The sequence below is a fragment of the Mytilus trossulus genome, chromosome 8 (assembly GCF_036588685.1).
Source record: "Mytilus trossulus isolate FHL-02 chromosome 8, PNRI_Mtr1.1.1.hap1, whole genome shotgun sequence".
Classification (NCBI taxonomy): Eukaryota; Metazoa; Mollusca; class Bivalvia; order Mytilida; family Mytilidae; genus Mytilus; species Mytilus trossulus.
In genome coordinates this window covers 30,608,515-30,635,262 of record NC_086380.1, presented here as the reverse complement: position 1 = coordinate 30,635,262, position 26,748 = coordinate 30,608,515, and the positions used below count along the sequence as shown (strand labels likewise).

At 31.3% G+C, this 26,748-nt stretch overlaps 2 protein-coding genes across 4 annotated transcripts in view; one reads left to right on the top strand and one right to left on the bottom strand.

Moving 5' to 3' along the window:
* Positions 1-1,174, bottom strand: part of LOC134680801 (poly(A)-specific ribonuclease PNLDC1-like) — a 30,074-nt gene extending 28,900 nt beyond the window's left edge. Inside the window, exon 1 of one of the 2 annotated variants that reach the window (XM_063540037.1) lies at positions 1,052-1,174. In XM_063540037.1, coding sequence (XP_063396107.1) covers positions 1,052-1,130 — 79 coding nt within the window. In that variant the 5' untranslated portion in view covers positions 1,131-1,174. Of the gene's footprint in view, positions 1-922 lie in introns of both variants that reach the window. The other variant, XM_063540038.1, reaches the window with a different exon arrangement.
* An 87-nt stretch (positions 1,175-1,261) lies between these two features.
* On the top strand, positions 1,262-26,748 carry LOC134680800 (tectonic-2-like). 2 transcript variants are annotated; one of them, XM_063540036.1, is made up of 20 exons: positions 1,262-1,429; positions 4,153-4,304; positions 4,742-4,848; positions 5,523-5,612; positions 6,681-6,791; positions 7,610-7,712; positions 8,152-8,245; positions 8,584-8,666; positions 9,225-9,369; positions 11,601-11,653; positions 12,240-12,414; positions 18,734-18,852; positions 19,419-19,666; positions 20,578-21,419; positions 22,241-22,354; positions 22,782-22,899; positions 23,641-23,745; positions 24,451-24,630; positions 25,038-25,175; positions 26,277-26,748. In XM_063540036.1, the coding sequence occupies exons 1-20, from the start codon at positions 1,372-1,374 to the stop codon at positions 26,446-26,448; spliced, it is 3,207 nt and encodes a 1,068-aa protein (XP_063396106.1). In that variant the 5' UTR covers positions 1,262-1,371; the 3' UTR covers positions 26,449-26,748. The 2 variants fall into 2 exon arrangements, with proteins under 2 accessions (XP_063396106.1, XP_063396105.1); XM_063540035.1 differs by having other exon boundaries at positions 11,589-11,653.

Sequence of the window (26,748 nt, the reverse complement as noted above, 5' to 3'; positions counted from 1 at the left end):
TGTAAGAGAAGGTATATAGGATTTTTTTCCTGCGACATGTGCCTGTGTCTGTTTACAAAATAAGTGATTGTCATTACATTACTTATATTTGTACATTATAATGTAATACAATGGAACATATAAGTTAGGCAATTAACTTAATTTATAATTAACTATATGTAATGTATCTATGCAAATTTGAAACTCACTATTAGAAGTACTATAAATTCCTTGCTATACAAAACCGTTAACCATTTCACTCCTAACTCTAAAAATGTGCAATATGCTGCATGCTTGTGTACATGTACTTATTTACAATTGTGTAATAATTTGATTAAAAATATTTTAAAGCCAGTATTTCATAGTGAAGCATTGTCATGGACAGAATTTTATAGTGAAGTATTGTCCAGAAGGAGGTGACAAAATTTCATGGACAATTTTGAAGGAAATTTTGTCCGACACAATATTTCATGGGTTACAATATTTTATGTTATAAAAACTGTTAAAATGTAAAAAATAAAGAATGACAGGTAGGTGAAACATACATGAAGGAAGATAAATGAAAAAATAGCAGATTTATGCCCAATTTATATAATTCCAAGGCCATCAGTCAGCACAAGAAGTATCACACCTAATCCATTTTGGAAGGGCAAATATCCACTTATTTATATGGGAAGAGCTCCAACGTCCTAAGCTTGTCTGGCAAAACAGTTATTAGAAATCAGAGTAATCTTGTCCCACAGCCCCAGCGTGTCTGGCAAAACAGCTGTTAAATGTCAGCGTAATCTCAGACTACTCTCTATTACGAGGCCAAGACTAGAGTCAAGATGGTTTTGGAGTTTGACTTAACATGATATTATATTTTATTCTGGTTTCATACATGTACAAGAAGGGTAAACGCTTATATAAAGATATTTAAAAATATTTTATAATGTCATTTTACCATGTAAAACTAATTGTTGGCTGGTGAGATAAATCATTTTGTACTAATTTAGTAATTAGTTTCATGTTTAAAATGCTCTTTTTTCGTTGCTACGTGCTATTTCTCTGTGACTCATGTATCTTTTTATACCTATAAATTCAGCCTTTCTGATAGCAGTTTCTACAGTTGGAAAAACATCCTCAAAATTTGCTTTTGTAATTCCAACCATGCTGTCTGCTAAAAAAAAGTTATTACTAAAAAGTATGAGTTTTCTCCCCTTGAAATGTTTTTTTAATGTTACATGAATTCTCATTGGTAGATCTAAAACTTTAAACAAATCAAAATCAGTCTTATAAAATATCGTTAGTTTCACTTTAGGCATCAACAATGGCGGAAAATTTGACAAGAAGATTCAGCTGAACTAAAAATAACAGTCAATCTATCTCCCAGACGAAGCTTACGTCTCTAAAATGTCTTGCATTAATAACATTTTGATATCATTACTTTTTCAAGTAATTTCATGTCAAGGTCAGTCTTTACTCCATAGTTATTGCACATTTTCAGAACTAGTCCTGTTGCAGCATGTTCAAGTTGCAAGCAATTTAGCTGTCAGAAGGAAATTAGCTCATTTTAAGTAACAATTTGATTGTTATTAACAAATGATTTAAACCTGGTATTGCCGACTAAATTAAAATCTAAATATTTTATCAATCTGAAATCACATTTGCAAATGCAGTGTTTCCGGCTTCTTTGACTTTAAGGGTCCCTACACTTATATATATATAATTAGGTACATTGCAAATCAATTATCTATCAAAGTCAAAGAATACAGTTTTAAATCTATCAAAGTCAAAGAATATAGTTTTAAATAGGAGATTTTTCTTGCTTTTGAACTTTTTTCTTCATAACAACAGTTTACTTTTCTGGACTTTCATTAAAAGAAGGAGAGGATATGTCAAAAGTTTGCTTCAAACACTTGGTTCACAAATCCTTTACAGTGTTCCAGCTAGGTTTTCAAAAGGGCAGGGTGTCAATCCTGAAAAGGGGCATTTAACGCGCGATATGATAATATGAAAAGGGCATATTTTAATAAAAGATGTTAATCAAACATTTGTGTTTATTTGTTGAATCACAGGTTAGACAAGAACAACATCATTAGCCCATATAGAACTCTATCTTTCTACTTTTAAGGCTGAAAAACTTTGTCAAGCAGCTTGTCACACAAGTTTTTTTATCATTGCTTGGCACAGTTGAACTTTATATGCAGTATGTTTTGAAAGGAGACCTGTTTCATACTGTTTCTATGGTCTACCCCATTTTACCAGTTTCACCTTTCCCCCCCTGCTGTGCTTGATGGCAATACAGCACAAAACAGCTGTGCTCAGTAAATTCACAATTTTAGGATATAAAGCAACAGTGAAAAATAGTATCAAAAATAAAGAATACAGAAATAGATAACCAAGGCACCCTACCAACACTGCTACTAAGACCCTCTTTAACTTTTCCCATATATATCTCAAAATAAATACCTAAACATATATATTCTTAAGCAAGAAGTATGGAGACATATTTTAAAATATGTAAATGGGTTACTCAATGCTAGGGAAAAAATCAGATTGAGTTATCTTTCTTTATTCAGGTGTGCTCCTTCTTTGGAGGATTATAAACAGTACGTTAATATGACGTAAATATGATCACAATATGGCGACCAAGTTTGTTATTTTCGTATCAAAAATGAAGGCAGTCAATGACAAATATGTCTGAATTTTCTGTTTATTTGACAGAAAACAAGTAAAACAATGTCTTCAAGGAGTTTATTAGGGTTTTCCAACTTTTTGTCATTACGTTTCCTCCATGAAACTACGGTAAACATCGCAAATTGTGCCCAAGTTGTTGTATGCACATTTCTTCAAAGATAATTGCAGACTGACAGATTCTATTTGAACGAATTAATGTTGATGATCATTAATGACCCATCCGATAAACGGATTACCTTTAACAACAGATTATGACACCAGTTGTAACCATTGATTAGCTTGGGGTCGTTAAAAAAGTCATTAACTTTTCCCCAGGTAAAATTTAGTAATTAGCGTATCATATCAATACGCAAATTAATATGCAATCGATCTTTAAAAAGGCAGGGCACCCTGGAAACTGTAAAAAGTAAAGGGCACAGGGCACCACTCGGAAAAGGGCGGACGCCACGCCCTCTGAAAACAGCCTAGCTGGAACACTGCTTTAGGTGACATGTGACAGACACCATTTAAACATATCTTTTTGACAGACCATACAATCAACACCTTTATTGATTAGTCCTTTGTTGTCGATAGCAATGAAATGCAATAAGCTGATTATTAATTTTTTGTCAAAATCTTAACCAGTTCAAGTTGAAATCGAAATATTGTCTGATCAGGTTAAGTCCAAAAAAACAGAAAAAAGTAGATAAACAAGATGGATGAAAATAAATCGTTATAGTTTGTATACATGTATTTCTTTCGTAAATGAGGAGTGTTAATCACCACAATTATTATGTCGCATATTGCGAAAATGGCGACCTCCAGTGGATACCCTGCAAATGCACAAATTAAAGCTCTAATGTCATGAACATAAAAATTGTTTACGCTTATCAAATCATTTATTTCAAATATATATATATAAACATGATAAATTTTCTCTATTATTTTTCTTATTTTTTTATTGATTTTTCTATTGTACTAGGGGATGAAGTTTCTGTTTGTTATGCGTTAACATATTGCCATCAATGTGCTGATGGATCATGTATATTGCATATCAAACATCTTGCTGTATAATGAAGTAGATGTGTCCTATCAGTTAGGGGTACTCCTTGTACAATCAATCTTTATTTACATGACAAGTGGTAACCCTGACTCCTGTGGAAGAGAGCATTTAGAAGATGTAAAAATTATTCTGTGAACATGGTGAATACTTATTTTTTTGGTAAAATTAATACCAATAAAATGAAATACAACTTACTACAAAAATGTACATGTATGTACAGAAATTGCATATATTAATTTATGCTGCTCCTGTTACAAGAATTTATTTATGACATCCTTTTCAATGGGTAAAATGTACAGAATACAGGGCAAAAATAAGATTAAAATGGTAGAAGAAATAGAAGAACACCCCTTCCACAACCCAATGACCCCTCTAGACCCTCTTTTGATATATGAACAATGATGGACAGCATATTTTTTCTTAAAATTTCTAATCTCCTATTTCTTTTTCAGGTATTGGAAAAGTCTATATTGGAACATTGCCAAATAATACTGTGTCATCTCTTTCCTTTAATGAGAATTCAGCATTAGCATCTCGTGTGATACCTGTATTTATAGAAAACAAAAACCCTGTGGATAATACTGATGTTCCAATAACAGGAAATGTATGTATTGACTCAGTGTTGTTTCTATTTTTTGGATTGACGTGATTAAGGAAGCATTGTAAAAAAAAATTATGAATATTTGATACATTGTATGTTTTTTTGTCAACGTCTGCATACAACATGTACAATATAAGAATAAAGAGATGTGATATGATTGCCAATGAGACAACTGTCCACCATCTCAGTCTATGCCAAACTGTTTTAGGGTTTGTCTGACAGAAAATAAATTGGACGTTTTTCTACTGTATTTTAACTGAAAAATCAGAAAAATTCTGTCTGACAGAAGGACTTTTTGTCTAACATTTTGTCTGTCAGAGAAATGATAAATTTTCCAAGAATAACTGAAAAATATTATTTTAACTTTTAATTCACTGTCATAAATACATACATGTACAAATCATTATAAATAAGCATTTATTTGTGTTATATTATTGCAGGTTATTGTTGGATGTGAGTTGAGTACAAGTGGAAGTGGATTTAGTTCAGCCACTATAGGAACAGTAACATTATCTCAGGCAAATCGTGGTGGCAATGTTCAATTTAGGTAAGTCACTTTAGGAACAGTAACATTATCTCAGGCCAATGGTGGTTGCAATGTTCAATTTAGGTAGGTCACTATAGGAACAGTAACATTATCTCAGGCAAATTGTGGTGGCAATGTTCAATTTAGGTAAGTCACTTTCGGAACAGTTACATTATCTCAGGCCAATGGTGGTTGCAATGTTCAATTTAGGTAAGTCACTATAGGAACAGTAACATTATCTCAGGCAAATTGTGGTGGCAATGTTCAATTTAGGTAAGTCACTTTAGGAACAGTAACATTATCTCAGGCCAATGGTGATTGCAATGTTCAATTTAGGTAAGTCACTATAGGAACAGTAACATTATATCAGTCAAATCGTGGTGGCAATGTGCAATTTATTAATAATTCTAAGACTGTTGAAAAAGAAGCATGAACATAATTTAAGCTGATCACTGCAAATTTTTAAAGCCTTGAATAAAAATAAATTTGCTTTATATAAATGATTCAACTTCATATATATATGCTTAGCCTATTATCATGAGTATTAGAGATTTTAAATATTTAAACAGTTTTAGGAATTTTTATAACGTTAGCCCAGTTTACTTTTCTTTTTAACCATTTAATCCAATTGAATCCACCTGAAAAAAATAGAGGTTTAAATCAATAGATTATCACAAAGACTATTTTTGTTTCAGTGCTCCAGTTAAAGGACAGGCAGTTGACATTAGATGTTTTAGTGATTCTGGTCTTCAATTCAACAAAACAGAATCTATAAGTTCACCATCGTATGTATAAACTAATTATTAGATGACAGTCTTTTTTAAAAGACTTTATTTTTATTGCCAAACTTTAAAAACTTTGTGAGCAGGACAGAGAGGGACTGAATGCTTTTTGAGACTGTGCTACCAATTAGTTTTATCCTCAAAATGTGTGGCAATGATCTTATTTATCAATCAAGATAGACATGAGCTGAAAGCCAGAACATTTTTGATTTGTATCGATTAATACATGGTGGTTACTTAAGTTTCCTGAAAGGACATTATAGACAAAGTAAAACCACTGGTTATTGCTATTGATGTGGTAAATTACTGTTACCATTGAGAAAAGGTAATCTATAGAGTCTTTAGAGGTAATGTTTTAAATAAATGATGATGTTAAATTTTCTTGATTTCTTCTAAATTTCTTATTGTGACATCCTGAAAAAAAGATGACCATGTCTGATGACGTCACATATAATAAAAAACTTTCTGCAAATCTTTCGGCTAGAAGGATAAAAATCATTAATGAACAGATTCCTCCACTATAACTGGTGTATTGCAATATTTCTTTAATCTCATCAGTTAAATTTTATTTATTTAAAAGCTCAGCGAGCCTTATGCTTTAAATAGTAAAATTTAACTGTCTCGACCAGAGAAATATTGTAACACACTTGTTGAAGTGATGGAATCTATATGTTTTTAAAACAACTTTAAAAATTACTCAAATATGACTTAAGGTGGTACCCAACACTTTCACTAAAATTAGTTTGGCTCGTTTGATTTTCATAAAATTTTGTCAAAGTAAATAAACAAAAATATAAAAAAATCAAAAATTTTGAACCAACCGTTTTGTCAGAAAAATTACACTGGTTATATAGCAGTTTGACAAACATCAATTTTGATCATTGAGAAGCTTAATATTCCTTTTACAACACACATGAAACAACGTAATTAAAACGTTTAGGTGACTTTATAGAGTTATCTCCCTGTAGTGTAAGGTACCACCTTAAATTAACCATAGCTGAGTTGGTAAGCTTGAACAACATTTTATACATAAGTAAGGCTTAAGAATATAATATTTTTGTTTCATTTCAGATCATTTACCATTGTTAGTGGGCCTACGGTCAGTATTTGTCCTACCGGTACTAAAGATGTAGTGGCTATCATCAGTCAAAATACTCCACAGCCCTTCAATGTTAGACTAAGGTTTGTTTTTTATATGCAAATAAGATACTGTGGCTTCATTTATTTGCATGTGTAACCAGAGTTCTCATGAAGGCAAGTCCATAAGTCCTTGACTCATGAAAATCTGTCTGGACTTATTGTTTTTATTTTCATTCGCACTTTGTTGAGTTCAAAGATGCACTAATAATGTAAAATGTTTTATTAACTGAGCACATAGTAACACATATTATTATTTTAATCACACTTTTCCCTGGTATTACGCAAGCTTAAAAAAGATATAATGTGCAATAAACACATGTAACGTACAATATAGTACATGTCACTTTGATATGTTTGATTTTACATTAAAAAATAATTTTGATTACTTGACATACACAGTTAGTTAAAACCCAATAATTTTACTTAAGAATTGAATGCTTCTTTTTGTAAATTCATTGGTGTAGAAGAGTTGACCGAAATTCTTAAAAATGTGTGTGCACTGTCAACACTTTTACAACCCTACTAACAGCAAACTATAAAGGGCCCCTAAAATGACAAGTGTAAAACCATTCAAACGGGGAAACCAACAGATCTTTATAAAAAAAGAAAAAGAAATGAAAAACATATATGAACCACATCAACAAACGACAACCACTGAAATTTAAGCTTCAAATAGAAACTTTGTAATTTGTTAAACATTTTATTTATGGTATATCTGCACAAACAAATTTCAGGAAATTACTTTTTTTTTTTTTTTTTTATGTTCATATTTCTATACAATTTTTTTTTTATCATTCTTGAATTATGGTATGGAGTAATACTCTGTTAATATTACTACATGATTCATAAAACATTTGCAGTGATGTTGTTGCTGGAAGCCCTGTTACCATTACATGTACTGGTGCTAGTGCTGGTTTAACATTCCTTACAGCCACAGCTGTTGTTGGTGCCAGAGAAGTAGCGGTTAGTATATAGACTATATTATGGTTTTGCAATTTTTGAGTGAATCAGGTTTTCAGAGTGGTACAAGATACTGTTCACTCCCCCAAAAGATTCTAGTCTCTATCTGTTATCTAAAAAGCTATTGTATAAGTATGATAGGTTGTTTAATTTTTTGTATAAAAAATTTCAATCTGGGGGAGGCGGTATTTTTGTGAAGGTTTAATATGATTGATTTATTGGCTTTAATTGAGAAATTAAATGGTTTGAAGCTTTATTTCAGGAATTATAAATTTAAAAGTTTTTATAAAAGAAAAAAACTTCAATTACTAAAAATATTTATTTGATTTAAAAGTATATTTTTGTGATGTTTCCCTCTATGAATAACAATTCAGTAAATAGTAATTTAGATAAACCAGGATTAATTAGTGGATCTGAATGATTTGATTTTATTTCTTTGTAGGTAACCGTTACCTTGACAGTAAATACACCTGTCACAGGTACATGTAGTGGACAATCACAGACAGGTGGTCAATATCAAACAGGCAATTCACAAGGTAAACATTTTTTTTTATTATATTATAATAGTTATCATCTTCTGGTTTAAGACATATTGTAGATTAATAGACACCCTCTTTTTGACCCATAGACATGTTTTGTTTTTTTGAAAATACCAAGTCAGTCGACAGACAACTGACAGAAACTGTAAAAACAACTTTAAGCATTACTGGCAATATATCCAGTGTTTTTTTGATGGAGGATCCTAATAGCTATAAATCCTATAAAGATTGGGAGTTTAACACCATTTGTTGGTTTCAGACTCAAACTCTCTGTCTTGCCTTGCTAATGATACAGTATGTACATGTGTAAGGAAAATATCAAATTGTATTTACAGGTCCTGCTGTCACATTCCAACTTGTACAACCAGTTGTAGCATTATACCCTCAAAGTCTATCAGTAGCAACTACTTCATTTGCAGTAAGTATCACACCATTTAAAATAAAATTGAAAATTGTTGACAGATATTTGTGACTTCTTTGATTCTTAATTTATTTACTTATTTTAGTTGCATTATTCAAGTCAGGGTTCTTCCCAGAACCTTAAAGTGTCATAATAGAATATATTGTATTTATATTATTTGTGATAGAATTTCATTTGTGAAAGAATTTCAATGAAAAATAGAATTCCAAGTTTTATTCATAGACCGATTTCAATTTTTTTCTCTTAATGTGTTACACCAATTTCTCCTAGTTAAATTGGTGTAAATTGATGGTTGTTACTGTGAGTTAACAACATTATCATTGTGACATACAAAATGTATTGGAAAATACACCAATTTTAAAATGGTCTATTGTAATTTCTGACAGATTTATTGAAAAATGGAGGTACTAATGTTTTGTCCACCAAAATTCTGCAAAGGACAGGATAATTTTAGTATTTTACAACAGAAATAATAGTAAGGATCAACTGAATATCAAGGACAACCAGGAAAAGAAAAGATTTCAAGAACTCTAAAACGATTTTGTTTAATTTCAGACAATATTACTTCTGACATCATCAGTCCCAGGGAGTGCAACAACATTCCGTTGTAGAGCAGATCTCCTGCCTTTGGCAGAAGTACAGGATGCTCTACGGACTCCTTTATGTAGGACTGCGAATCCCACCCCTGGTCCCACTGCAGGTCAGTATTATATTATTTTGTTGCTTCATTGCTGACTGTTAAGCCGGATATATATATATATATATAATTTATTGTTGACATTATTTATAAGTTTAATTGACAAATTCAAAATGACTCATTAAAATTATATGATTTGTTAAAGTCATAATAAACGAGTGACCGGTGAAAAATAATGTAGTTCCAATTCGTGAACCAATGCGTATAAACATCATAAACTTCTGTGCACAATTTTATCATTTTTTCGTATAAATTTCGTATATTCCTCAATTTTTTTTTCAATCAGTCAGTGTTGTTGTGAAAATATTGCAGGTAATTAAAGTTCGTGTTTTGAAGCCGAAGTTTAACGATTGTGACCTGTTTGTCAACAAACATAAAAAAAAGCAGGGATATTTAGCACATGTTTAACATGTACAATCAGATAATAGTTTATTTTAAGGACATCTATGTGTATTGCGATCACCATGTTTTTCAAGATGTGTCACACTGAGGTCACTTTGCATACGGAAAATATGACAGGGGAATTGCTTCCTGGTTTTATAATGAAAACTATCCATTGAGTTTTAAAAAACATATGCATTATTGTTTTTTAATTTGAGATTTCTTATGACTTTAAGCAGAGCAAAAATTGCAATATTTTGATATTTTCTTATTTCCTAATTTATTTATTTTTTAATTTGCATAATGGTAGAAATTTCATGGGTATAAAGATTTTTACATGCATATAACTTCAAGAGTGTCTTGCAATTACCTTGCTGAATTTCAGTCTCACACTTATTTTACATGTATTTCGCATCAAAATTTGAAACTGGAGTGCTCATGCTAGATCAAAGTATAAAACAAACTAGTAACATGAGTAACTTGATGGCCCAAAAAAAAATAAACCTTGCTTTTCACAATAGAATAAAAAAACTTTAAATTACATATATGTACATTGTTTTTTTTGTTATAGAGAAGAATAGAAATATTTAACCCTTCTCATAAAATCTTATTATTTTTTGCATCCCTTTATGGATTTTCCTGATGATACATAATAAATATTGGTGAGTTCTTGCACTGTTGCTGATTTTATATTGTCAATAAATTCCTTCCCTTACATTGCATTGTATTGCCAAATAGAAAGACATGAATTCTAGTGAAAGCTATTTATTTGTTGTGCTTATGTTGTTTGTAGCTGATTTATTGATTTCATAGTAGCAGATACATTTCTAGAATTAGAAAATAAATTTGATTTCTATATTTATATGCATCATGGTCAAATATATGCAATTATTTTATAGCATTATAATATTTCCCATAGAAAGTAACCAAAAGTTAGCGTGCAATAGTGCAATAAATCTTCAAAATTCACAACATCATCAACAACAAAACCTCAGTTTATAGCAATTTTTACTTTCAAATATTATATTGCTATACAATAAAAGGATTATTGCATGAATACTGGGGAATATTGTCCCTCATAGAACATATATTGCATTCGCAAGCTCGTGCAATGTAAAATTCTACTCTGGACAATATTCCCCAATATTCATGCAATAACCCTATAGTATGTAATCCTGATAAATTTTCCTGCATAAGCAGCATACAAGTATTATAAATAGATTAATTGTATATTTTTTCATTGGCTTATATATGATCAAGAAGACTTCCTCTTCACAGATTGCAGTTCATTCAAAAATCTGACAGCGTTGCAATTTGTTTCATAACATCAAATTGTTAAAGAATTTTTTTTTAACTATAGTCAAACCATCAATCTTGGATGTGCTTTAAAAAAATTGTTCTATCATCAAATTTCTAATTAGTATGAAGTTGTCATGAAATTTCTTCCAAACAGGCTTTAGTAGTGAGTTTCATGCCTTTTTTTAGTTACTATTTATGTTTATTTGATTTGCAAAATGCAAGTTTAAACAATTTTTAAACAGGTTTATGTGGATTATTTGTGAAAATAAATGAATATATTTAACCAGTTGTCAATCATTTTAACTTGCATAATAACCAGATATTGGAATAATTTTGGGTTTCATATATTATATACTGGTATTTTATATTAAGATATTGCAAAAGTAGTTATTTTTATAGTTTTTGTAAATTTCTCTTTTCATTATGTCGACAAAAGTATTTTTCATGTTTATGCTAAGTGTGTAACTGGTTCCTTTATGTAATTTTTTGGAGTTAGTTCCAGTTGATTGATCATGTTGATGGTATTATTATTTTATTGACAGAAAATGCTACAGATACAGTCACACCTGAGTGGGGAATATTAACTCCCGAGGTCAATCTGGATACAGTAAGTTGGATTTATTTACTGCAGATTTATTTAGATTACAGCATATATGGATTTCGTTGCATTGAGTGCAAAAATAATTGAGGATATTTAATGTCATGGTTTTGTCAAAAATGGTTAACAAGCCTATTAAAAATTATACTTAGTTGAACATTTCAAACTATGAATAAAATCAACAAAACAATTCACAGTTACAAATGGTCAGTTGTTACAATATGACAATGTTTATGTAGCATCATAACGTTGGTAATATAAAGGAAAATACACTTTGGCATTTTCATTGGAGGAAAAAATCTGAAAAATAACTTCACTAATTTCATGAATTTATACATATATTATAAAATCAGATATTTTTGCAAGGTTGTTATCAATAAAAATGTTGTAATTCTGTGAATATACAATAATAGCTTGCATTTCGATATCCAATACTTATAACATATGCAGATTTTCCTGAAATCACCATTTCTGATCTTGCTTTTTTGTCCTTTCTTTAAATTGCAATAATAAATTCTGAATTTACAGTTATTTAAATACCATATATAATAACTTACAGTAACTGTATATAGTTTCTATTTACTTTATTTGACAGAATGTTCACCATGCCTTGTTGAAAGCTACACGTAATGTAGGTGTGAGTGCATCTGTACAAGAGAATGTAGTTGTTAGTTGTTGTAGTACAACAGGAACCTTTACATTAGAAACTGCCATATTGGCTCATGTCTCATTAACTCCTAATGCTACTGTGGACTGGGAAAAATCTACAGGTATTTATAGTAAAAAATTGTCAATTGTTGTACATTTGTTTTGTTTGTTTGCAATTGGACTAGTAGTGTTACTGTAAATTTATTTATTTGGTGGTAGGGTACAAATTTTGTGATTCAGAAAAAATATTCACTTCAATGGATTAATTTCATGGTTTTTATACGACCGCAAATTTTGAAAAAATTTTCGTCGTATATTGCTATCACGTTGGCGTCGTCGTCTGCGTCGTCATCGACGTTGTCGTCGTCCGAATACTTTTAGTTTTCACACTCTAACTTTAGTAAAAGTGAATAGAAATCTATGAAATTTTAACACAAGGTTGATGTCCATAAAAGGAAGGTTGGTATTGATTTTGGGAGTTTTGGTCCCAACATTTTAGGAATTAGGGGCCAAAAAGGGCCCAAATAAGCATTTTCTTGGTTTTCGCACTATAACTTAAGTTAAAGTTAATAGAAATCTATGAAATTTTGACACAAGGTTTATGACCACAAAAGAAAGGTTGGGATTGATTTTGGGCGTTTTGGTTTCAACAGTTTAGGAATTAGGGGCAAAAAAAGGGCCCAAATAAGCATTATTCTTGGTTTTCGCTCATTAACTTTAGTTTAAGTAAATAGAAATCAATGAAATTTAAACACAATGTTTATGACCACAAAAGGAAGATTGGTATTGATTTTGGGAGTTTAGGTTCCAACAATTTAGGAATAAGGGGCCAAAAAGGGACCCAAATAAGCATTTTTCTTGGTTTTCGCACAATAACGTTAGTATAAGTAAATAGAAATCTATGAAATTTAAACACAAGGTTTATGACCATAAAAGGAAGGTTGGTATTGATTTTGGGAGTTTTGGTCCCAACAGTTTAGGAAAAAGGGGCCCAAAGGGTTAAAAATTAAACTTTGTTTGATTTCATCAAAATTGAATAATTGGGGTTCTTTGATATGCCGAATCTAACTGTGTATGTAGATTCTTAACTTTTGGTCATATTTTCAAATTGGTCTACATTAAGGGCATCCGATACAGTTTCAAGGGAGTTAACTCTTGGCGCGACGTTAAGCGTTTGAATTCCCGCAAAATGTCACTTTTTGCGGGACGTAATGCGTGTAATTTTCCGTAATAAGAAACGTAATTTGAATTTTTCGGTGCTCCAATTTCTGTTTCTCCCGCATGCTAACTTCTACAACATTAATATTAGTTGATTCTAACAGGATAACAGGATAATCAAATGATAAGAAATAAAACACATTACTGTTTCTGTGAAATCTTTAACAAAATATCGTATAGTAAAGCAATCCCAAGATGACTGACCCTTTTGGTGTTACTAGTAATATAATGCATGTCAATTATCATTTTTGATATGGGGAAGGCGCTACCTTAAATGCCAGCTATATACCAAGACTATGTCCTATGTATTGATTGATTTTTGATTGCTTAACGTCCAGTGGCAAATATATCATTATCCTTCATAAACCATGATTTAGTCCGGATCCGATTTCCTGTCAATTTATTACAGCACAGAAAACCAACAATGCTATTTTAATACTGATACCGAATATTTTACACGAAGAAGTAAACTTCATTACTGAACAATTTATTCAAGTTATTTATGTTAGATAAATAATGGTATTCCGCTAATATCAACAATGATACAACTTTAATAAAAGAACACAGTTTATATTACCTCCACGTAGCACTTATTCTATCAAACAAAAAGTAACATCACAAAAATACCAAACTCCGAGGAAATTTCTAAAGGCAATAGCCAACAATATTTTCATACGCCCGTAAACATTTTGATTGGACGTAGTATGGTATACAAATATCCGGCGTCCGGCTGTCCGTCGTAAATATGGTACAGTATATCATATTATCCTAATGTCATTAAACTTAACATGGTTCTTTTTTCAGGATGGTTAAACGATCTGTATTCAAATTTTATTTATAAGGATAAGGAATGAGTCAGGATATACTTCCAATAACTTCCTGTACCACCCCGTGTTATTTTAAAAACCTGCATTATGGTTTTTTTTCATTAGACTACGGGCGTATCATGAGCTTGTAGCGCAGATGTTTATTCTTGACTTTTTTTTACAAATACACTATAGAAATGACGGAATGACAGCAAATACAATGCAATTTCCGATATAGTTAATATTTCCGAATGGCATACTGACTCTTTTAACGAATAGTTGATATGCAGTGATTTTCGAACGTGTACATACGATATCAGTTTCATAGAAATTTGGCAAGAATTGTACACTTGAAAAATCTAATTAACCACAAGGACCGGAAGGACAGACAGATGCAAAGCATGTGCGATATTGTATGTACCCCGCAATGTGTAGCACTGTGGTGAAAACATATATATATAGTAAATTACCAATGAAATTACCCATAGGTAATAGGCCCCTTTGTCCAGTCCTCTCGCTATTAACTCAATCGTTTTTTCCGAATAAAAAAAAATCAAAATTATTGTATAGTTTCTCTCTCTGGACAAAAGCATCTTTTAGCATATTGAAGAATCTCCTTTATAAGATTCCGTTTTGTTTTCTCACAACACAAAACATAAGATATGGCATAACTGTAAATGAGATAACTCTCCACAAGAACAAACAGGACACAGAAATTAACAAAGTTATCTATAGGACACCGTATGGTCTTCAACAATGAATAAAGCCCATACCGCATAGTCTTTGAGCTATATAAACTGTGAATTTTAAACTGTTTAGGAGCCTCTCAATTTTATTCAAATGTAATCAATGACCCGAAAAAAAGTTAGATTTTATGAATAAATGTTACAAGTAACGTCATAACCTCCAGCTTGAAAGTTTTCATTTGTATGACGTCATGTTTAGCCATGTTGTCTTTGTGCCAAAATCATTCATGAAGATTCGCGGATTTTTTTTTATTTGACAAATTTAGACATTTTTTCAAGTTTTATCGAATTTTTGCTTTTTTGTAATGCATTAGAATCGGAATAACAGTACTGTAGTTGAAGAGTTGCCACCGTCAATTTTGATTTGACGGTCGCAAATCTTCGTTTTACTGTCTCCGCTACGCGTCGCCAGTAAAACTGCATTTGAGACCGTCAAATCTACAATTGACGGTGGCAACTCTTCAATTACAGTACTGTTATTCCTTAATTCACATGCTTTTTTTCCCAGAAACAATATTACCAATTTAGAGTTAGTACTTAACAAGCAATATTTATACATCTGAAAAATGTCGCCGGTAATTTGCAGAGATAACGTCGGAATTGTCTGCCAGCGACGTCGTGCACTTTGGCGCTAACGTTGAGGTTACAAAGGGGGGACGCAATTTTTAGGATAAATCGTGTTTATCATGGAATCAAGCACGGTGACCTATATTTTTTATTTGAGATTTGGAGAAAGCATGACAAAATGCAGTTTATGCAGAAAAATGATAAAAATGACATTTTCAGAAACAGTTTATTTCCATTTTTTTAGGTTTAAAAAAATACCACTTTGAGCATCTGGTCTGCAATGTCAAGCAAGGCTTGAATAATTGCATAGTTATTCGTGTAGTGATTTATTTTTTTCCTTTTTGTCATGTATCACAGCTTCAGATTGAACCCGATCTTAATAATTTACGACGAAAAATATCTGCTCCAAAAAAATTATAACATTGCCAATTTTTTTTACAAAATTGCACAAATCCCCAATTTTCAGCCTCAATTTTCTCAAAAACAATTACGGTGACCTATGTTTTATTTTGTGTTTTATTTTATAACTCGCCAAGGCCTACAACATATTACAAAATTATAAAAATGACATTTAATCGAGAAACTGTATCGGATGCCCTTAAGGTCCAAAGGGTCCAAAATTAAACTTAGTTTGATTTTGACAAAAAATGAATCGGTTGGGTTCTTTGGTATGTTGAATCTAAAAATGTACTTAGATTCTTGATTATTGGCCCAGTTTTCAAGTTGGTCCAAATCTGGGTCCAAAATTAAACTTTATTTGATTTCATCAAAAATTGAATAAATGGGGTTCTTTGATATGCCAAATCTAACTGTGTATGTAGATTCTTCATTTTTGGTCCTGTTTTCAAATTGGCCTACATTAAGGTCCAAAGGGTCCAAAATTAAACTAAGGTTGATTTTAACAAAAAATAAATTCTTGGGCCTCTTTGATATGCTGAATCTAAAAATGTACTTAGATTTTTATTATGGGCCCAGTTTTCAAGTTGGTCCAAATCAGGATCTAAAATTATTATATTAAGTATTGTGCAATAGCAAGTCTTTTCAATTGCACAGTATTGTGCAATGGCAAGAAATATCTAATTTCATAATATTGTGAAATAGCAAATTTTTTTTTAATTAGAGTTATTTTTCTTTGTCCAGAATAGTAAGCAAGAAATATCTTATTGCAAGAATTTTTTTTAATTGGAGTTATCTTTCTTTGTCCAGAATCAACTTAAATCTTTGTTATATACAATATACAATGTATATTCACTTTTTTCTACTAACTGATAAATTTAAATAATCTTTACCATTCAGTGATAACAAGCAGTTTTTTTACATCTTAATATTTTATGATGTATTTAAATGAGTTGTTATTGTTGCAAACTCCATTAGAATATTTTAATTGAGATTAGTTTTGGAATAAGGGAAAGGGAGATGTGATTAAAAAATTGAACCTTTTCTCATTTGAAATTTCATAAATAAAAAGAAAATTTCTTCAAACATTTTTAATATTCAACAGCATAGTGAATTGCTCTAAGAGAAAACAAAAATTTTAAGTTCATTAGAACACATTCATTCTGTGTCAGAAACCTATGCTGTGTCAACTATTTAATCACAATCCAAATTTAGAGCTGAATCCAGCTTGAATGTTGTGTCCATACTTGCCCCAACCGTTCAGGGTTCAACATCTGCGGTCGTATAAAGCTATGCCCTGCAGAGCATCTGGTTCCAAATTGTGCATACAAGCTAGCCAAAGGAAAATTTGTAATTCATTGATCATTTGTATTATTGGTTCATCTGTACCCATTAAATCAACAAAAATTGGTACCCTACAAAAAATAATGAATCCAAAATATACTGTTACATAGCTTCTATTTAGAAAACCTATGTGAATGCCATGGTAATTACAGAATTTTTTTAAAGAATTAGAAAGAAACGTCTGAACTTCACCTAATAAAGTTTAAAACAGCTTCATCAAATTAATGCAGAAGGCTTTAACTAAATGTATAATTATTATACCCCTGCTTTAAAAAAGGGGGAGTATACTGTTTCACCTCTGTCTGTGCTTCCTTCAGTCCGTCCTTCCCATGAATATTTTTGGTCGCATTTTTCTCAGGAACTACAATACAAGGATTTCTGAAATTTGATTTCAGGGTTTATCTAAGTCAGCTATACTGTGTGATGCGTTTTCAGATTGATCACTTGACAACTTCCTGTTTACTGAACACTTGTATGATTTTACACATGATAGCCAAGTTGAAAATTTTCAACACATTTTTCTCAGGAACTACAATACAAGGATTTCTGAAATTTGGTTTCAGGATTTATATACGTCAGCTTTACCGTGTGATGCGTTTTCAGATTCATCACTCGACAACTTCCTGTTTACCGAACACTTGCATATTTTTACACTGTTAATATAATCCACTTGCGGCGGGGGTATCATCAGTGAGCAGTAGCTAGCAGTTTCACTTGTTCGTACTGATTTTGTAAGAAGATAAAACCAAATACAACACACAAACCAAACATTGCTAAACTTTCATTTTTAATCCTCCATTATTCATTTCAATGGAATAGCAGTTATAGATATCAGAATGAGTACTTATCTTTAAACTATTTACTGTGGATTCATTTATTTTCGTGGGTATCAATTTTTGTCGATTGAAGAAAACTTACATGTTCGTGGATATTTAGTTTTCATGGTATTGCTGAAGTATGCATACAAGCTTATGGAAAATTTGGTATTCGTTGAACATTTAATTTCGTGGTTCACCTGTTCCCATGAAATCCACCAAAATGGTATCCAACGAATAATAATGAATCCACAGTAGAAGTAATTTAAAATACTGATAACTAAGTTATATAGATACTTTATTTCAGATAAGATCTTTTCTGTAGATTTGGTGCATTATTTGTTGATCCAGTCACATAATGAATGACCCACTTTTCAAATATTCATGACAATTTATTTTCCTATTTGCAAAAGTCATAAAAAAAATTGTTCACAAAATTATATGGTTAACCGTATTTTGATTAGAAGTCTTAACTGAACCTAAAAATTTTGTATGATCTAATTATTGTTACGACTTCTATCAGTATTTCTGAGTTTTTTCATTTTTCAGACATCAATATAAACTTTACAACACCAAGAACGATACAGAATGTAGCCTTTGTAGAGGTAGCCCCATGTCCTTGTGATTTAACAGGAGGAGTGTGTGATATTAATTGCTGTTGTGATACGGTAAGTTGACTTTTATATATTAAATGCGTTATACTTCAATTTCTCTGGCTTTTCATCTTCAAAAAATATTTATATAAAACCACATTTGGTTGTGTATAGTCCACACTTTTTTACCCAAAATATGAAGTTGGTAAAGGAAGTGCAGAATATACACAGCTATACATGTTTTTTCAATTTTAATTTTTAACAAAAACATTTGAAAATACAATATCGATTTTATGCCCCATTTTTGGGCATTGTGGTCTGTGCATGTGTTAGTTCGTATGTCCATCCATCCGTCTGTTTGTCCATCTGTCCTGCTTCAGGTTCAAGTTTTTGGTTGAGGTAGTTTTTGATGAAGTTGAAGTCCAATCAACTTGAAAATATGTTCCCTTTGATATGATCTTTCTAATTTTGATGGCAATTTAGAGATTTTATCCCATTTTCACATTCCACTGAACATAGAAAATGATAGTGTGGATGGGTCATCCATGTACTTAGCACACATTCTTGTTTTTTCATAATTTAATATTCAAAGAATAGGTGTGACATCCTGCATGATTAAATTTTTCAAATATTTTGTACAGGACTGTACATCATCAGAACAAGAGACTTTCAGTAGATGTATACCATATCTGGACGGTGGACAGGAAGCTGCCTTACCAGAGTATATGTGTGATTCTAAACATTTCCACAAAGAAGACTGGTTTCCATTGATGTGTGTCACAAATGAGTACAATTCATTACTGGGTTTCTTCTATCAGAATGAACCTAATTTACGAACAACACAAAGTTTATTGATGAAGGTGAATGGGAAAGAAAGCTTTTCTTATAAGTAAGTATCACATTAGATTGCCATGCGCTATATGAATGTTTTATGAGTGAATTTTTAAATAAAAAATAATGATGCACAATCTTCTGTTTAAACAAATTGATTTCACAGTTTGCATCAACCTAATTGAAATGTTTATGTAGTTACATGTACTTACTTAATCTATAAGCCTATTGCTTTATACACAATCTCTAATCATGTCAAATAGAAAGAAGTTCTTTCAAAGAACATATCTTTATCCCACAGTATGCAGTATAAGAATCTACGTTTTCCGTGGATTCATTATTAATCGTTGGATACCAACTTTAGTGGGTTTCGTGGATACAGGTGAACCACCAATTCAAATGTTCAACGAATGATATATTTTCAATAGGCTTTGTATACATAGATTGGCAAAACCACAAAATCAAATATCCACGAATATGAACGTTTCAGCAATCCACGAAAATTGATGCCCATGAAAGTAAATGAATCCACATTTACATTGTAAATATAAGATACTGGGGATTCATTTATTTTCTTGTGTACAAAGTGGTTAGAAAATTATATATTTATTTCACGGTTCGCCAGAACCCACGAAAACCAAGAAAATTGGTATACAACAAATGATAACGAAACCAAAGTAGATTCTCAAAAAAAAAAATATTACAGTCATTTCTTATGATTTTATTCTAATTCCATTTTAAACCGTAGAAAACTACGAAAAACATTGATGACATCACAGTCACATGACCAAAGTATGTCTATGGGCTGATAACAAAATAATGTCAGCCAATCAGAAGACGTGTTACATCATTAATTAAATTATTAGCATTTTATATTTAAGCATGAACACAAAGAACTATTTTCATTGTATTCATTTGAGTGATCTATTTTATCAGTTTGATATCAGGTTTTCTTTTTGTTATAAACAGGGAAGATGAAGAAAGAGTTGAGTCTCCAGCACCTGCAGCCACAACTGGTTATCGTCAGAACGAGAAAGTACTATCAGTCAAAACTAATGCAGCTGGTACGGCTGATAGGAGAGGAGTTGTCTCCCTTCCTCAGCGTATCCTGTCTGGTGAATGTTCTACAACTGCGCCATTACAGTATCTGAATGATATAGACAGTGATTGTTCATTTCAACTGACAAATGCTATGTGTTCTGGTGATAGTGTGTTTAATGCTTTGTCTTACATACAGTCATCAACAACTCGAGATCCATCTTGTCCAAGTGCTTTTTCAATAATGGGAAATCCTAATACTGGAACACAGAATATTGCAGAAACAATTGTCAATTATTACTGTTTAACAGATTCATCATCTTATATCAAATCAACAACAACTGCAGCACCACATTCAACAAGGTCACTATTCAACTACACTTACCCAGCTGGATGCCCATTGGATAACTGTGGTAGGGAGATGACCAATGAGCCACCATGTACTGGTTATGTTGATGGCACTACTCAGGAAATTCTTCCTCCACGATGTGGGTTCAATGATCACTACACTCAACCCCCATCACCAAATATCAATGGTGCTACTTGTGAAAATGCTGTTGTAGATGTCAGGTACAACTTTTATTGGTCTGGTCCTAATATATTGAAACTTAATGCAACAGTATTTCTTGCCAATATAGGGCTTTCTACGCCAACAAATCCAGTGGTAGTTACACAGAAATATAAAGCATCTTTTGTGAACAGTTTTGCAGGATCACCAGCTGAGGACAACTTCTACAATGTTACTACACCATTCTCTAGGTCAGGTAAACCAGGTAAGCTTAAGTTCAAGGTTATTTGGAAATACATCTACATATACATGATAATTCCATTAAATATTGGTTTTTGCCCTGCTTGAGATAAGATGGGGGCAATATTATTTCAAGGCTTTCTGTTTGTCCATGGTCTTGGGGTGTTGCTAGGGTTCTTGTTCCCCACCAATTTCATATTATTTAGAAATTTGCGTATTTTCTCATTTTTGGTTGGGTTTCTTATGTGGTGTGTTGGAAAAGGGGAAGAATACCAAAGTGGCAAAAGAGAGGAAGTTTTTGGATCATAACACAGCTAACACTAAAAAAATTACAGGGTTTTCATATATAAACAAGTACTGGAAACTTTTTTATACTTATATTTCTAATAGTTTTTCCAACCTATTCACATATTTTCAAGCTGGAAAATGTGACCTATTCCAGCGGCACATCCTTTCACCTTGTATATATAGAAGTGCAAGATTTCAAACTAGTTTAAGATCAAGTCTGTTTATTTGTAAAGACTGAACACAGATCATTCACTGTAAAACATGGCTGTGTACTTAAAATAAAATCAAAACCCTTATTGGTTTTTGTCCACCAAACATTATTCTGCAATTTTTGGACTTCACATGTAGAAAAAAAAACATCTGATGGAACAAAGCAAAGTTTTGGTATAAACATGACTTCTGGTTGTCAAGCTTCACAAACTCTCAGCTTAAGTTGCTGGTATAACAAAACAATTTTCATATGTGATACTAAAATGTTCATGAATTTGCAGTATACTATTCAGTGATAAATATATATAATTTAATACTTTAATTTAAGAATAAAAATTATATTGACAGGTTATGACATAGATAAACCAATGATCAGTGGGATGGTGATTAGAAATGAAACCGACAATGCCTTCTTATACATGAACTCTAACACCAGTAGGCAGATGGCACTGTGGAATACAGGTAAACTTTTAAGGTCAAGTAACAGTAAGTAGGCAATGTCACAGATTTTGCTAAAATTTGGCATATAACTTGGGGCTTGTTAAATTATATCTAATAATCAAAAACATCGACCCTTTTTTTGAAATTTCACTAATGAAAAATAGGCCCTTCTGATTTTTAAGTCCTAATTATAAATAATTACCAAAAAAGCAAGAAAACAACTTGGAAAATTCAAAGGCAGTTCAAGGTCATTCTTGACTTAGGGGGAGCCATGCAGACTTCATTCTTTGGAATTGTTACAATTGACAATTAATGAAAATACTGGTTATTTTATAATAACAATACAGTCTGTTCACAATTTCTTACATAGAATTATAAGAATGCAATCAGATCATTTTAAAGAATAAGCTTTTAATAAAATTTAACTTTAAAATATATATACCTGTAGGTTTTGATGGTTTGTGTAGTAATGCTGGAAGAAGAGAGATTCTATTTGGTAGAGATACGTTTACTAGTTGCAATATTTATATTGGTACATCTGATCTCGAGAATTGTACAGACCTCAGGTATGTTCACTTTGTAAGGGAGATAACATTGGAAGTTCTTTGGGTTTGGTTTTTTTTTGCCTATAGAATTTTATGATTAAAGATTGAAGCTGCTTTATGTCACACATCAAGTTTAACATTTAAATACAGGGCGATAACATGTTAGTGTGATATGAAGAGACTGCTTTGTACATAGACCATCACTCGTAGTTAGATTTTTAAGGAACGATCTGTTACCCTACACAAAGTCATTTTTCTGACTCATAGTAAACCAGTTGTTGCTCTTACTCCTTTTAAATGCTGCATTCTTGACAAAAGAGAAGCAAATTCAAGAAAATTGATGGTTTCATCTCTGAATTAAGAACACACATCCTCCACAATAGATGCAAGCACACTAATTTGAACTCAATGATGAGGTAGAGATGCAAGCACACTAACATGAACGCACTGATGAGGTAGTGGTCTTTAATTGGTTATTGAGTAAAACAAATTTTACTCAGATTGTAACGAAAAAAGAATGAGTATGATTGTTGACATTGTAAATAATATTATGAAATCATCCTGAACATGGATAAAATATTTGTCACTGGATGTTAAGAAACAAGCAATTAATCAATATGAAATGGAAAAAAAAACATTATTTATTTTTTCTATGCATCATAATTTAAAGCTTATATTTGAAACAATTAATAAGACCAGTTTAAATGAAAAATCCGATAAAGATTAAATGAGAATGATATAGTGTATACTATTGCATTTCAGCAAACTGATAATTAACCGTCTTGACAACTTGATGCCAGCTGAGAGAATAGGTCGTTATGGTAACAACAACCCATATGGACCTGCACAATGGATAGAAGTCCTAAGGTATGTAGATTACTGTGGATTCATTTATTTTCATGGGTACCAATTTTTGTTGATTCAAGAAAAATTGTATTTTCAAAAGCACTTGTTTTCAAGATTTTTACAAATTTTTATGTAATAACTGATTCACTTTTTTCTAGTACCAGTACTAAGAAAAACCGTAAACTGAAGCAATTCTTAATTATGACAACTTTAAATACCCCCCAAAAATGCAATGTTTATTTTTTGAAGATTCCGCAAAGAGACCTTTGCTACAAATATTATATCAAGAACATTGAATCAGCTTCATTGGTTTAAAGAGTTAATATCCTTGAACTGAACGCAGATTTCAAAATGAGTTTCTGATATTTAGTTCAAGGAATAACAAAATATGTAAAAGGGAATTTAAAAAAAAACAAAAAAAAAACAGACTGGCCAATTATGTCTAAAAACATTTTAAACAGACTATCAAGGTAGATTTTGAAGTTTGGAAAAAGACAAAAATATGTTTCTTACAACTTGAATTTTGCCCCAAGGTCTTGGTGTATTTTTGTAAACATTTCTGGTAGACAGCTGTTATACAACTTCTTAAAATAGAAAATATTGTAGGTTGGGACTTAGGGATAGTTCAAAAGCCATGCTTATAATCCATTGCATACTTATTTTGTTGACAATTGGAAGGTATAAGCTGTAGCTTCTTGTATATTTGGGTCAACTTTTTTTTTGTAGAGAGGATTTGACCTCAACTTGTACTAACAGCTTACAGGCTAACAACCAGACTGTGCTGTCTTGGAGAATTTCTGGGTTTTGTACAGATATAATCAGTGGAATCAATTTAGATGTGATGTATGGAGAATCTGGTAAAGCCAATGGTGTGCCTACTAAAGAAATTATAGGAGCATACGTCAGGTGAGTTTTGGGGTCTATCCCTTTAAAATGCATGTTAGGACTATCCTATAAAAATGGATGTGGGGTGTAGGAAGGGGTAAAAGGATCATTGTGATGACCGCCTGCTATATAGATTATCTTTATCCAGTACTCTGTTGCCGTTGTACTACTGCTGTCTATCTAACATTTACCTCCAAATCAGCTTATTTCTGTATTTAGAATTTATGATGTTATTTTGATTGTTAAAAAAATTAACTTGTTTCAAAAAGTTTAAACTTTCTGTATACCATTTTTGAGTGTGCATAATACATACATTTTTTTAAACAAGACACAACTTTAGACAGTTTTTAATTGATTTTTTTTTATTTTTAATTATAAGATAAAACAATGACAGCTGTACATGACCATTTGTATGTTTTATTTTACAGCTATTCAAAATCAACATGGCAGTTAACGTGTACATCAGGTTCACAATGTACGGATCCATCATATGTAGAACCATTTCCTATCACAGCGTCTGTCAGGTTTATCAAAGTTCCAGCTAATACACCAGTGCCCAAAATAAGGTATGTCTGTACTACAATGACTGAAAAAGCACCTTTAGATACAGTAATTGGCTTAAACACTCAAAATATTCACACAGTCCTTTTTCAAATTAACTCAAAATAGAAAAGATACTATTGTAAATTTAGAAATTATTGTGATGTTTTAATAATTGAGAAAAATGCTACAGGGTCATAATTGCCAAAAAAATAAACTCGTATTTTGAATTTTTTATATGAATTTAAACGGTTTTTCTCAATATCGCTAAAATTTAAATCTCTTTTAAGTCAAAGATGACAAAATCGCAATAATAAATGCTCGCAAATATTTCTGAATTTACAGTATCAATTCATAATCATTCTTTGGGTACTAATTTTGGTGATTTTTTAGGGATAAACATGTAGGTAAAAGTAACAACAAATTGAGTGTTCAATCGTATTCATGTTTCCTAATATCAATTTAAGCCTGAATACATAATTTGTCATAACCACAAAATCTGAAAACTAAGAGCATTCAAGATTCCCCAATCCAGAATTGGTACCAAATATTTGTAAATAAATCTGAAGTACACAGCTGTTTACAATTTTGTACTCAAAATATTCAGTTTGGTATTCGTAAATATTCATGAACAGTTGGAGTTCTTACAGGTTAACAATAGCACAATGAAAGTTAATCATATCAGCTTTCATTACTTCTTTCTATGTCAATGCGACTTTAAAATTTTAACACCCAATACCATGCAAAAAATTGAAATTTGAAATCTGCAAATTATTGGTCAAAATGTCAATGCAAAATACGAAATTCACTCTCAATCTGAAGCAAGTGTTTCTTTATAAGCTATAAAATTCAGAATGGAAATAGGATATATATAAAAAAAAAAAAAAACAACCAAAGAGCAGATATCAGCCTAAAGCTACTGCTGGGTTTTCAATGCAGCAAGAAAATCCTATATAGCCACTGCTGGCCCTTAAATAAAAATGTGTACTAGTTCAGTGAAAATGGAAAACTCCAAAACATATTAATGAACTAAAATTTTAAAAAATATACAAGAATAACAAAGAAAAATGTTGATCACCACAGAAAAAGATGCAAAAATTTTGATTTATAATTATTTTCTTTTACAGATGGGAAGAAGAACATCCAGATATATGTTACCAAGATGTATGCTGGGATAACTTTATTTATCCACTAGTACGGGGTTACACTGCTGAACCTAGAAAATATGTCCTAGCTATGTCACTTATTCTAATTTTATTTTTGTTTGGATTTTTATTCATCACAAGACCATGGTGGTGAAACAAATGATAGACATATTATAAATAATTTGAACATTTAAAGACATTGAAAGATTTGAAAGTTTTAGAATTGTTAAAAAGGTGGATAACATGTTAAAGAAGTATGAGGTTAATCAATAACTACAGCACAAAAAATGTCTACTGTAAACCAACTTATTGTTTTGCAAGTAATTTATTTAATCATTTAGAGGAAGAAGAAGAATAATGTGAATAAAAATTCTGAAAAAGGTATAAATAAATCACCAAGAAAATTAGACCAATAAATCTAATGGATGTTGGCTAGAAAGCGTTTAAACAAAAA